Raw genomic sequence first — 14,596 nt, forward strand, 5'->3', positions numbered from 1 at the left:
ATTGGAAAACATGCATATTACAGTTGGCATTATTGAATTGCTTGTAGATAGCCATCTCTCAAGTACAAAAGCCCATTGCTTATGACAGTAAAAGCATTTGAAACCTTTAGTATGTAAGGGATTCCTGATTTTGGTTTTGAGTAGTCTAGAGGTTGGCTTAGTCAGAAGATGACGGTAAATGAGATGAAGTAGAAATGGAGATACCTTGATGTTCTGATACTTTGCTACATTAGCAAAATAAAGTTGCAGCCAGCATTAAATTCAAGAAAGCTGACAATAATTAAAAAATGAGCTACGTATAATACAGGTTTGCATCTGTCCTTGAAATTGATGAATTGTGAACACAGTCATGAACACACATTGAAACCCAAAATATGGGCATATATCTTCAGATTATAGTTTATCATGGTAAAAACACCCTACCTTTAGATCTTTCATATTGTTTGCTACTCTAAGAATAGTGAACAAATGAACTGGATTGATTATATACAGCATTCTGAAGAGGCCATATTTGTAATATTTTGTGCTGTGTAGCACACTGGACTTAATACAACTTCAATAAATAAAATATTTTACAGCAAATTAAAATATCACATGTGTGTTTCAATTATGATAACTTGATAGCAATCTGGAATATAGTCTTTTTAAATAATTTAGGATTTAGATTTGGAAAAATTAGGTTTTCATGTTTTGTGGAATCCATGCATTGTAACTTTTCATTTATGGAGTTTTTCTTCTAATCTCTATAGAAACGACTGGAGCAACAGAAGCAGTTACCTACAACAGCTTCTGCAGTCACTACAGCAAGCAGTACTGCAACCACTGCCTCCACTCCACAGAAAGTTGTGGTAGGCCCATTAACAGGCCCAGTTCCTACTGGAACCAAAGTAGTGCTCACTACAAAAGTGGGCTCTCCAGCTACTGTAACATTCCAGCAGAACAAGAACTTCCACCAGACTTTTGCTACCTGGGTTAAACAAGGCCAGTCCTCAGCAGGTAAATGATTTGTGCATTTCAAGCTAATAACTAATTAGTCATTACATAGGGATGTTAAATTTAGATTAATCAGCTAATCGAATAGTCAATGCAATTTGCATTGACTATTTGATTAGTCGATAAGGGAACCTCTCCCTTGGAAGTGTAGCAACAGCCCCAGGGGCGAAAGCTCTGCGGGGAGCACAGGGCTAGGGCGGGGGACACACACAGTTCCCTGCTGGCACCGTGCTTCCCATGGTGTTTCAAAGCAGCAGCGCCACTTGGAGCCTGGGGTCAGCAGGCGAGTCTCCTGCTGACCCCGGGCTCCACACAGCACTGCCACTTTGAAATGCCGCATGCTGTGGCTGGAGGCTGCACGTGGTATTTTGAATTGGCAGTCCCGCATGGAACCCAGGGTCTAGCCCTGGGCTTCACGCAGCGCTGCAGCTTTGAAGCACCCCCTTCACTCCCCACTCTCTTGCTGCCTCTTTATGATAGAGGCCACAAGCAGGGGGAGTGACTAGTTGACTAACCTGTTGACTATCCGATAAGCATTTGCTTATCAGATAGTCAACTAGTCATTGACATCTCTAATTATATAGCACACAAACTCTTTCTCTAGACTATAGCAACATGGAGTTTTAATTTGTCATCTTTGTGGTTAATTTTTGTTACCATTTTGAGAGGGAGCTGGAGAACAACTGCTTTTGTCTAAAGAAGAATGCCCCCTCCCTAGGTGAATGTGTCCTGCACTCACAAGCCATGTAGATTTCTGATCTATGCTAGTTTTATCTATAATCATTTCTGGTGAATGTATTCTGTACATAACGTCTCTGTTTCAACAAACCTTTAAAAGATATAATGAGAAGAAAATGACATGACACATGCATAAGTCAGGGGACCCATCTCACCTCCCTAGCTCCAGCACACAGCCAGGGTGGGCGAAGTGGGGGCTGCTCCTGTCCTGGCTACAACTCCAGGCCTGGGGAAAAGTGGCAGTGGCTGCCCCCCTGGTCCTGGGGTGGGCAAAGGTTAATTTCATTCCAGCCCAGGACAGCAACTGCAACTTCTCCAGTTTTCCTTTTTTTATACTTAAGAAATAGTCAGTATATACTCATAGTAATTAAAGTCAAAAAATGACTTTCTTTTTTTCAATAGCTACCAGCACAGCTGCTACATCAGCTACAACCATTGCCAGCACAGGTCAGACCTTCCAGATTGCAGGCAGTCCAGTAACTATGGCAGGCAAAGTGATAACAAAGTTGCCACTTCCAGCAAATAGCAAGATTGTTGCTGTCAATGTGCCATCAACCCAAGGAGGTAGGGGAAACATGTATTTTCTAACTTTCAAATTCAGATTGCATTGGCATTTTCACAGTGAAATAAAATGTGATTCCTTTCTCTTTTAAAAAAAAAAAAAAGGGGGGGGGTATAAGTCTCTGCAGCTTTTTTCTTACTCCCCCTCCCCTCTAAAACAAACAATAACAATTGTTTTCAGGCAAAAAAAAGTAGGTTTGTATATTAAATTTCAGCCTGCTCTTACTGGTGACTTTGGGCCTTGCACTGTGAGTCCTACAGTACACAGTCATAAGCTCTGATTTCTTTTGACAACCTAGAATGCAAAATTTTATTTTCAGAATGACATCAGCAAAAGGATTTTTAAGAGTGTTACAAACCAGCTGCAACTGCTAGTTGTTGTAAATAGTTATTCCTTAGAAGCTGGTGTCATTGATTTTACTGATCCAGGCAGTAGTGTTGGACCCTTTTTTTTTCCTCTTGATTTGAAATAACATGACGTTCTGTGAGCTTGTGGATGGCACATTATTTCTTCCCCAAACAAAAATACTCATTCTTCTGTCTCCACTTTATTTAATCTATGATAAAAGCATAGAAATTGCTAGTGATCCATGGTTCTCTTTTTAGGGAGGTGAAAAAGCTTTATCCATGTTCTCCAGCTCCATGAATTTGAGATGTTGTTTAAATAAGTCACTTAGAAGCAATGTCCATATTTAAATGTGTGTAAATAATAACCACTTGTACATGGTACTACACATAGGCAAGAGCCTCGTAAAGATTCATAGAGAGGTTTACAACTATGAAACACTGTTCTTTCCCCAAATCCTTTTTAAAATATCTGTCTGTGGACTGTTACTGTGGAGTGAGTTTTACAAGCAGCAGAAGAGGTAATGCTACTTCTTTGAAGTTTCTGCCAAGAGATTTTTACAGAAGTCTCAGATGTGTCATAAAACCGTAGTGTGTGAACACTGGATGCTAGCGTTGCATCCCTATGATTTATTACATTTTGAAGGTTTTTGTAATTAATGGATTAATTCTTTGTTATTAGGTGTTGTTCAAGTTCAACAAAAAGTGCTGGGTATCATTCCATCAACTACAGGTGCAAATCAGCAAACATTTACTTCATTCCAGCCCAGGACAGCAACTGTAACTATTCGGCCAAATACCACAGGGACTCTAGGTACAACAAGTACTTCACAAGTAAGATGTTTTTCTGAACTTTATCAATTACATGGGTTAGTATTGGAAGTCCTGGAAAGGTACACAGACAAACACAGGAGCAGGATCCTACATACGTTTTTAATCCACAGAGATGAATGTATTAGTGTCTCCAGGAAACAAATCTTAAAGGTCTGCAGTTTGAGAGATTTTTTTTCAGGGTTGATACTGTAGCAACTAGACTGACTCTTTAAGAGCTATGGTGCATATGCAGATGCACAGCAAGTCTAATAGACACTTAGGATTTTTATTAGGATTATTGAACTACAGGTGGACCTCCCTGATCCAGCACCCTGGGGCTTTGACTGGTCCCGAAGGAGAGAGTTTGCCGGACCGCGGGAGATTGGCCTCTGCCTTTGGGCTATTGGGCTCCAACTCCTTAGCCATCCCCGGGGCTGCCAGGACTCTGCTGCCCTGGGGCTGCCTCTGGGTGCCAGGACTCCACTGCCCTAAGCCGGGACTCTTTGACCCAGCAACATCCATGGTCTTGCTAGACCCCGGATGTTGCCAGGCCAGAGAGCTTCAACCTGTATAAAAGTTTTCAAAAGTTGTGCTTTGTTATGTAAGAGATGCAAGTTTTGAGTCAGACTAGAAATAAGGTTGTACAGTACTTAGCCTAGTACAGTGGGGTGTTGATCAATGGCTTGGGTGTGCAGGCAGTATGGCAACACAAATAACAATGTGCAAATTTAACCCAAAGGAAAATTAATTGGAATAACTTTCCTAATGATTAGGAAGGGTAGTCCCATTAGTCTGTATCTGCAAAAATGAGGAGTCTTGTAGCACCTTAGACTAACAGATTTATTAGGGCATAATAAGCTTATGGTGTAATAAATTGGTTAGTCTTTAAGGTGCCACAGGACTCCTCCTTGTTTTTAACCTAAAGATGAGGTGGATTCTCCTTTAATGCAGTCTTTAAATCAAGACTGGATCTCTCTCTCAAAGATGTGTTTCATTTCAAACAACGTTGTGATCATGATGCAAATCCTATTGAGTCAGGTTCTCTGGCCTATGTTATGCTGCGGTCAAATTAGATAATCATAATGATTCCTATTGCCTTGATATCAGTCTGATTCTTGGATTCAGTCTTCCGTTCCCTATGCTGGTGTTCATATTTGGTCAAAGTGGGAGGATAAACCCATGCATAATTTTTTTTTACCAATCAAACATGCACTTCAGTATTGCCCTTCTTCACTTTTTGCTGGTATCTACAATGCTGGACTTCATAGCACATAGTTGTAATGGGAAATTCATACTTTTCAGAGCTAAAAAACTGCCAGGACAGTAAACAGGACAGAGTTTTGCTAACGTTGGCTTTAACAGGATTTTCAAGCGTGCAACATAAGCTACTTGCATCCCTGTATTTCTCAGTTTGTGAAGAATTCAAGGTTCATCAGGATATGCCCTTTTTGAAAAGTTTTATGTGGTGTTTTGCTGTTTCTAGGTAATGCCAGGGACCCCATTGCGTCCAGGTATGACAGTAATACGGGCACCACTTCAGCCATCAACATTAGGAAAGGCCATCATTCGAACACCTGTAGTGATGCAGCAAGGTATTCTTCCATCCAGTAGGTTAATTTTAATTTTAAACTTCCAGTATGTGAAAATCATGGTTTGTGTCTCCATAAACATTTTATTTATCATTCATCCTAACTTAGAAATTAAAGTATCTTGTAAGTAAATTGCAAAATGTTTTACGTCTTCAAATCAGATTCATATTTTTCTTGGTTAGTCAAAGAAGTGACTATTAGTAAATATTCTGTGGCACAGGAGCAAGCTGGGAACTAGAAATTTTGTGTGTTAGAATGAAAAAGTTGGAAATGTATTTTTAACTTAAATTTTGCTGTCTTTAGCAGGTCAGTCTCAACAAGTGGTGACTCAAATTATTAGAGGTCAGCCTGTCTCAACTGCAGTGTCTAGTGCTAGCACAACTTCAAGTCCTGGACAAAAGGTAACAACAGCTCCAGGAACACCTCCACAGAATATACAACCACAAACCACAACACCGCAGCCCACTCGTCCCCAGCAAGGACAAGTGAAACTTACTATGGCCCAACTCACACAGCTAACTCAAGGACAGGTAAACATTTTTTGTATAGATTCCAACATCAAAAGATATCTGTATGGGCTTTTGTTTGCTTTTTTGCAACAGTGTTCTACTGTTGATTTATATTTAGTTTGTGGTTCACTGTGACTCCCTTAGATGCCTTTCCACAGTATTCCTCCTTAGGTAGTTATTTCCTATTTTGTATGTGTGAAAGTGATTGTTCCTAAATGCGGTACTTTACATTTGTCTTTATTGAATTGCATCAAGTATACTCTCATCAATGATTTAGATAATGACATAGAAGCTGTTGAACAAAACTGGTCTCAGAACTGATCCCTGTGGAACCCCACTTGTTACACCCTTCCAGCATAATTGTGAACCACTGATAACTCCTCTCTGGGAATGGTTATCCAGCTAGTTATGCACCCACCTTTGTAATGGCTCTGTCTAGGTTATTTCTCTATTTTGTTATTGAGAAGGTCATGCGAGACTGTATTATATGCTTTACTAAAGTCTTGATATATACTGCTTCCCCCTTATCCACATGGAGGTATTTGTTGTTCTGTCAAAGAAAGATAACAGGTTGGTTTGACATGTGATTTCTTTTTTTACAAATCCATGCTTACTGTTACTTATCACCTTATTATCTTTTAGAATTTTGCAAATGGATTCCTTAAGTGTTTGCTTCATTATCTTTCTTGGTACAGAAACTATGGTTTCCTGGGTTGTCCTTATTTTTCTTTTTATAGATGGGTACTGTATTTGCCCTTTTCCAATCTTCTGGAATTTCTCTAGTCTTCCATGACTTTTCAAAGATGCTAGCTAATGGCTCAGCTATTTCCTCATTCAGCTCCTTGAGTATTCTAGGATGCATTTTATCAGGCCCTACTGACTTTAAGACTTCTAACTTGTCTAAATAATTTTTAACTTGTTCTTTTCCTATTTTAGCTTCTGAATCTTCCCTATTTTCATTATTGTTCACTATGACAGACATCCAATCAACACCAACTTTCTTAGTGAAAACTGCCACTAAGTTTTTAAGCATCACTGCCATTTCCACATGTTCTGTTGTTGTTTTTTGCCATCTTCATTAAGCAGGGGGCCTACCCTATCCTTGATCTTCCTTTTTTCATTGATTTGTAAAATATTTTGTTGTTACCATTTATGTCTCTAGCTAATTTGAGCTTGTTTTGTGCCTTGGCCTTTTTAAATTTGCCCCTATGTACTTGTGTTATTTGTATTCATCCTTTGTAATTTGACCTATTTTCTACTTTTTGTAGGACTCCTTTTTGATTTTTAGATCATTCAAGATCTCACTGATTTAAGCCTGTGTTTTCTCTTGCCATACTGCCTATCTTTCCTATGCAGTGGAATAGATTGTTTTTGTGCCCTAAATGTCTTTTTGAAAAACTGCCAGTTGTCTTCAATTTTTCCTCTTCTGGGTTCCCATGGGATCTTACTTACCAACTCCCTGAATTTGCTAAAGTCTGCCTTCTTGAAATCCACTGTCTTTATTTTTCTGCTCTCCCTCCTGCCATTCTGTAGAATAATGAACTCGGTCATGTCATTATCACTTTCATCTTTAGGACTGGGAAATAGTATTCTTTATAACTTCTGCCTAGATCATGGAGAGTCCTGGTACATGTAAACTTAGGTTCATGCTGTGTTTTAGCTGTAAACTGTAAATCCTTTAGATTAACTCTGCAAGAGGCCCTTTTTTTCTGTGTTTATACAGCACCCACCCAATTTGGATCCTTGGGCACTGCCATACTATAAATATTATTATTGTCATACTATAATATTAATAATAAAATAATGGATGATGGGTTTAATTATCAAAATACATTTGTGATCAAAGTGACATTTTTGACATGTAGAACATCATAGAAGAATTCTTTTCAAAGGCAGTCTCAGAAGGTTGTTTATTATTGAAGATTTGGTGAAGATCCAGGTATCAGTCGAAGGCAAGAACTGCCACTGGCAGGACTGATTCAAAGAGACATGTATAAAATGAGGGATCACCTTGAGGGTAGAACCATCCTTCAGATCTGTCTGCAAAACTGGGATGTATTTGCTTGTATTAAAGATCTCCAGAAATATATATCCAGAGAGAAAATTTAAGCAGTAACTTTCTAGTACCAGCATGCTGACATCTGGATGAATAGTCAACACTTACAGTTTACGGTTGGGCAATGTCTCATATGCAGTTAGGAAAATGTTTTACATTAGTGATTATGAATAATCTTGTGAGCAGGCTGTCGGAACTCTTGAGATTGGTCTTTCGATCTAGAAGTGATCTAGATGCCCAAAATTAACCAGAATTTATTGTTTATACATTTTAAAGAGCCTTTAAGATCAGTTGTAGTTTCTATTGGCTAAGAATCTAGCCTGGTTTGACAGACAAAATCTTAGCAGCCTTTTGCTATGACAAATCTACTTCAGTATTCTGATGCTAATGAATGTGGCTGAATGCAACCCAATAGATAATCAGCTCTGTCCATAAAGAACTTTTACCATCTTCTGACCTAAAATTTGTTACTGGAATATATGTATGTTTTTGTCATAGAACTTTTTAATTCTGCTATACTAAGCTCAAACATCATAGATATAATATGAACTTAGCCGCTGTGTTGTTGAATCCCAGAATTCATTATCCTAGCTCCTGGATTGTCTCATAGTCCACCTAAGAGTTGTAACATTGGGAGATACTAATATGAATTTTGCTTCTTCTTTTTTTTTTTTTCAGGGTGGTAGTCAGGGGTTGACGGTGGTAATTCAGGGACAGGGTCAAACTACTGGCCAATTACAGTTGATACCTCAGGGTGTGACTGTAATACCAGGTCCAGGACAACAGCTAATGCAAGCAGCTATGCCAAATGGCACAATTCAAAGATTCCTTTTCACTCCATTATCATCAGCTACTACATCTAGCACAACTACTACGACAGTTTCCACTTCAACTTCAGGTAGGGTTTTCTGTTCAAAAGAAAAATATGTTTGGATTTAGGTTATTTTAATGTTTTTATATATTTGGAGTTAGTGTCTTTCATTAAAGTATCTTCATTAAAAGAACAGCATGTAGACTTAAAAATCTTAGAAGCTCTGTATAAAGCAGGAGCACTTCAGAAATTTTTGAAGTGGCTCCGGGCTGCCCTGGAAGGGACGGGGCCAGGACACTTATGTGCTTCCCCGCCAACAGGCCCTAATTGGTCTGTGGGTAGGGGAACACATGAGGTCTTTGTCCCTGCCCTTCCCAGAGAGAACTGCCAGCTGTTCTGAACAGCTGGTGGTTCCCCCCCCCCCGCCCGCCAGGTCAATCAGGGCCTGGGAGCGTGGTGGGCATGCAAAGTCTGCCTCCGCCCTGCAAGGTCGGCTGCACTTAGTCACCTGCCAGCTGAGCAGCAGCTGGTGGGTGACTCTTAAGTGCGGAGCCCCTTTCAGATCAGGAAGAGACTTCATGCACTCCTCCCTGTCCTCGGGCCCCGATTGGCCTGGGGGCAGGGCAAAGCGTGAAATCTCTCACTCCCTGCCCTCTGGCACGTGGCACTTAGTCAACCACCAGGGTTGACTGTAAGCACTGCACACTCTTCCATCCATAGGCCCTGATTGGTGCAGCAGGACCTGATTGGGGCAGGGGTGCAGCAGGACTTCCGTGGGCTGGATTAACCCGCTTGGTGGGTCGGATCTGGCCCACAGAGGCCCTATTACCCACCTCTGGTATAAAGCATTGTTTTTTAAATCAAAAGGGAAGTAGTGTTTCCTCAACTTTAGAAAACCTAAGGGCCTTGACTATACTACACTGTTTGGTAGGCAAAAGGCAGCTTTTGCTGACTAAAGGGGTGGTGTGCTCACTGCATTGCTACTTTCTCCTGTTTTGCCAACCAAAACAAAACCACCTTAACAAGAGGATTAAAGCTTTTTGTGAAGAAGTTAGTGAAATAGCGTCAATGTAGGTGCTGCCATTAGTTATGTTGCCTCCCCAAGCATCACACAATGCCTCTTTGCTCAGCTGCTCTGCATTCCAAGTACAAAGGCATGCACTCCTCCCCACTCAAAGCTCTGGGAAGTTCTGACAACTGAGTGTGCTGTTCCACTGGGGCAGCAAACAGCGAATCATTAACATCCCCAAGCACTATGGCAAGGGCAGAGGTGTGTGTCTTGCGACCGCTGGGCTATGCAGCACGGAAGAGGGAGGCAGCAGCTGATACCAGGGTTGTCCCTTCTCCTTGCTTCAGGCTGGTTGCTTCTGGCAGCTGTTTGAAATTAAAGACAGCATGCAGCACACACATTGCTCTCCATATCCCCATTTTCTTGCACGCTTTCCCTCTCCTCCGATCCAGCACACTCTTTGTCACATGTACTCTTCTCCTCCTTCTCCCCACTTCATTTGAAAAACAGCTTACAATCAGGATACCCATGGAATGATGGGATTGAAAAGTCTGCACCATGTGATGCTGTATTGCCCCTTGAGGCATTGCAAATCCTTCCCAAAGCACTCTGTGGCCAGTTGCACAATGGGATAACTACCCACAGTGCACTGCTCTTCGTAGATGCAAGAACTGCTAGGGTGGGTGCACTCTGTCGATACAAGGAGCATAGTGTGGACTTGAAATAATGGTTAAATTAAAACAGTTTGTTTAAAGTGGCATAACTTTGGTTGACAAAACTCTGAAGTGTTGATATGACCTAATTGTTGAAATGAATGAAGTTTGTTGACACATTGCTTGGAATTAGTGGAATATTTTGTTTTTATCCTTCACAGCTACTGGAGAACAGAAGCAAACCTCTCAAGCACATACACCACCAGTGCTGCCACCAATTCAGCCCCACCCGAACAATCAATTGCAAGCTCAGCCACAGGTGCAAAGCCAGAGCATTCAGCCTCAGCCTCCAGGCCAGCCACAGACAACGCAGCCCCCAGGCCAACCAGAAGATCAGACGCAGCCTGAATCTCAGTCTCCAACATCAGCTCAGTCTCCAGTCGTATCTGAAGCACAGCCTGTTATGGCACAGTCAACTAAAACTCCAGTCACAGTTCAGTCTCCGACACAGGCCCAGGTTCAAGGGCTGTCTCAAATTCAAGTCCAAAATCAACCACAGACTGCCATCCATCCACAGGCACCATCCCATGTCCAAGGCCTCCAGCAAGCTCAGGTGCAGACCACAACCCAGCAACAGGTACAAATGCAACCCCAAGCTTCTATACAGATACAAGCTCAACTGCAACAGCAGTCGCAACCCCAGGTTCAGACTTCAGCTCAGACTCTCCCAGCTGCACAAAACTTAAATCAAGTTACTGTGCAATCTCCGTGTCGCCCTCAGCTCCAGATCCAGCAGCCTACAGCAAAAGTTATCACTGTACCTCAACAAGTCCAAGTTTTCTCCCAACTTCAGTCTCATGTTGTAGCTCAGATACAGGCCCAACAAGGCGGTGTGCCCCAGCAAATTAAGCTTCAGTTACCTATTCAGATTCAGCAAGCCAGTCCAGTGCAGACTCACCAGATTCAGAATGTGGTAACCGTTCAAGCGGCTAGTGTTCAAGAGCAGCTGCAGAGGGTTCAGCAGCTCAGGGAGCAACAGCAAAAGAAAAAGCAGCAACAGATAGAAATTAAACGTGAACACACTCTTCAGGCTTCTAATCAAAGTGACATTATCCAGAAACAGGTAAAATCATCAGAAGTAAATACAAACCATGCTGAACACACATTTCTCATAATCATATTCATACATCAGATAGCCTGTGAATTGAGCCTCTCAGATTTTTATTTCTAAATTATATTGCAGACTTATTTTTGCCAATTTAATAGGGCCTCTAAGTTAATTCAGCACATTAAGAGACTACTGTTCTGTGCTTTCTATCTGGCACTTTGATTTGATTTATGTATCGCTGACTATTGGGAGAAATATATCTTCAGTGTTAGTCCAGAAAAGGTGAGAACTGGTGGTTTGCAGCACTTCTACTGTGTTTTCATTGACTATTATAGAAAGGAGACTTTAAGAACTATATTAAGTATAATGCTGTTAACTTCAGGGGGATGGACTGTAGGGAAGTAAAAAATGGGGAGAAACTGTACATGTAGGGAACTCTTTTGTCATGCTCTGTAGTTTCAGTGACCTGTGATAAGATAATCTCTTCAGTTTGAAAGATCTTGCCTTACAGCTTACATTGGATCTAACATTTAGATTTGGTATAATCAAGCTTTTATGAAGCCTTTCCATGATTTTTTTTTAAATTCCAAGAAAAACATCTGTTTAAATAAGTATTCCCCCTTCAGTGTTGGCAACTAAAACAGCAATAGGAAATAGCAATGGGAAAGTGTAACTGACTACAAAATGAATCTGATTTCGCTTATTTTTTTTTCTCCAGAAATAATGAAAATTTAAGTTGAATCTCTAAATTCCTTAGTCATACTTTTAAGATTTTAAGTATAAAAAGTAGGGCTGTTAGCATGTGCTTATGTACACAATTAACCAGTAAGCCTGGGCTCATCGGTTAACCTGCACGGTTGCATGTAGGCAGTGGGAGGGTTGCCAGCGTGCATGGAGAGCCAGCGTGCACACCCCATCCTCTCTGCTGCCTCAGAGGCAGCAGTGTGGGGGAGACAGGCAGGAGCAAGTACACATGGGAAGCTGGCTCTCCTGGAGATGCCTGCCCTCTATGCTGCTGCCTTTTTATCAGAGACAGCAGCGAAGAGGGGGTAGCCAGCTCCCCGCAGTTACTGGCTCCTGCCTGCCCTCCACATGTAAACATGTAACCGCTGGAAAATTCAGCAGTTACACGGTCATCTGAAGAAGTGGGCTGTGCCCACGAAAGCTCATGATACCATCTACATGTTTTGTTAGTCTATAAAGTGCTTCCAGACCATTTGCTTGCTGTTTTTTCCAAAAATAAACACATTTTAACATCCCTAATAAAAAAGTTAATACCTTCAAAATAGTGTAAATAACTTACTTGTTAAAATGTGATTTAATTTGGCAAGTGTCCACATTTCCCCAGTATTATCAGACACTACCTTAAGTTTTCAAATATTGTTTGGACTTTGTGTTCAAGGTGGTGATGAAACACAATGCTGTAATAGAACATTTGAAACAGAAAAAGACATTGACCCCTGCTGAACGAGAAGAGAATCAGAGGTAGGAGCATTTGATGATGTATAAGTATGCATGGAGCAAATGTATTCATTGTTGTTTCTTGTACAAAGTAAGGGCTTGTCTATATGACGTTGTACAGCACACTGTTTGGCTGTGATTTCTAACTGGTCAATGTAAACAGTGCTTGTGCTCTCTGAAAGTTCTGTAGTATGCTTTAATGTAGCACTATTCTAAAGATATTGTGCTTTTAAATCACACTCTAATAGTGTTCATTTCCCCACTCTATAGTTATGCTTTTTGTCTCAGGCTTGGAGAAGCTTAGATGTAGAAGGTTTTAAAACTGACATTAAGTAATACACTAGTATTGGTGAAAAATCCATGACTTAAAAGTAATGTTCCTAATTATGAGCAGTTTGATTCCCTTGTAGTCAAAATAAATGTTGGCCTCTTTAGTTTTTACCCAGAATATGGAATGTGATGTGATGCACATGGTTAGTGCTAGCCACAGTTTTTTAGTTCAAGCAGATAAATAATTTTGTGGGAGCTCACAAAAGGAAATGGAAGCATTGCACCATTGTAGATAAGCCTGTTCCTCATTTCTGTTTGAACGCTCTGTTACAGTTTCTGAATTTCATTCCTTTTGTTGGTAGCAGTTTGCCTTCTTTTTAACTATTTTACCTCCCAGCCAGCAAACAAAAGTAATGAGACCTGCAGGAATGTCCTTAGGATTTATGGGTCTCTATGTAGTAATATTAAACTTGTGTTTATATGCCCAAAGGTATGGGGAAATGATGATTTTTTTTAGAGATGTGATTTTATAATTTTCAGCAACACACTAATGAAATATTTTAGATCAGATTTTAAACTAAAGTCCTGTAGACTCACACTGTAAATTCAGAAACTGACAGCATATACTTGGAGTTGGCAAATGCCTGTTAAATGACTTCATTACCACTTGAATGGGTCTTTCACAAATTCAGTGTTCTGCTAAATAGGTCTAGCAGGCTTTTTCACTTTTAAGTTAACTAGATCCTCTCCGGAGGAAGCAAAGACATAGAAAAGGGATAGAAAGAGGCAGGTGTGTGGTTAGACATTAAAACCCAGGTGTGCCATATTTTCAGGTGCCATATGCAGCTTCATTTTTTTCATATGGTTAAGGATGTAGACCTGTAGACCGGAAGATACTGTCACTCCATTCATTGGTGGCAATTTCATCCCTTGTTCTGGCAATGTATATTTGAACTGTTGGTGTTATTTATCAAAATAATGCTGTGATCAGGAGAAGGAATTCCTGTTTTATAATGTTTGCATCCCCAAATCAGGTACAAGAACAAAATTATGCAACTTAGATTTCCCCTCATAGTGTGCGAAACTAATAGTGAACACATAGTGACAAGTTGACAAATCAAAGCTTAAAAGTTTGTTGACCCAGACCACTCTTTTCACATTTGCAAATGTTCAAATTTAAAAAAACAACAACAAATGTTTGTAATGGTGGTTGACTGTGCCACAAACAGAACTGGTCATCTTTCCTTCCCAATGAGTCTTTTCCTACCAAGCAGTGTAGTCTTTAACAGTGAAACGCAGATTAGGCCATGTTAGATGTGGGACAAAACAGCATGATTGTCATATGGCCCTACCAACCAACCAGTGTACTCCTATGAGACTCAATAAAGTAAGTGGCTTTCTGAAACCACTTGATTTTCCATTCCTATTTCTCCGGCAGCCCTGTCATGAGTACATAGGAGCAGCTTCCCCGTACAAGTCTGCATGCTCAACAGAAGCCACTTTTCCTATCTTTTCATCTCTATTTCTGCTGCATTCTGCTTAGCTGCAGGTGTGTTGCCTGTTTATTTGATTGCCCCCAGGCCAAGCAATATTTAGTCTTCTGGTGAAAAGGGAAGGGGAGGAACAAAAACTTCAAAAGGAATGAAAAGTACAAAGCAAAAAATACAACTATGCAAAAAA

At 40.6% G+C, this 14,596-nt stretch overlaps 1 protein-coding gene across 19 annotated transcripts in view; it reads left to right on the plus strand.

Annotated features, from left to right (window-relative positions):
• The window catches only part of BPTF (bromodomain PHD finger transcription factor), a 100,762-nt gene that overhangs the window by 70,443 nt on the left and 15,723 nt on the right, over window positions 1-14,596 (plus strand). For 9 of the 19 annotated variants that reach the window (XM_075903927.2, XM_075903923.2, XM_075903933.2 and 6 more), the window contains 8 exons: window positions 750-996; window positions 2,134-2,295; window positions 3,320-3,471; window positions 4,934-5,057; window positions 5,343-5,569; window positions 8,283-8,502; window positions 10,299-11,200; window positions 12,588-12,670. In XM_075903927.2, coding sequence (XP_075760042.2) covers window positions 750-996; window positions 2,134-2,295; window positions 3,320-3,471; window positions 4,934-5,057; window positions 5,343-5,569; window positions 8,283-8,502; window positions 10,299-11,200; window positions 12,588-12,670 — 2,117 coding nt within the window. The remainder of the gene's footprint in view (window positions 1-749; window positions 997-2,133; window positions 2,296-3,319; window positions 3,472-4,933; window positions 5,058-5,342; window positions 5,570-8,282; window positions 8,503-10,298; window positions 11,201-12,587; window positions 12,671-14,596) is intronic. The other 10 variants (XM_075903935.2, XM_075903937.2, XM_075903942.2 and 7 more) reach the window with 6 other exon arrangements.

This window comes from Pelodiscus sinensis, chromosome 20 (assembly GCF_052426305.1).
Source record: "Pelodiscus sinensis isolate ZL-2025 chromosome 20, ASM5242630v1, whole genome shotgun sequence".
NCBI lineage: Eukaryota > Metazoa > Chordata > Testudines > Trionychidae > Pelodiscus > Pelodiscus sinensis.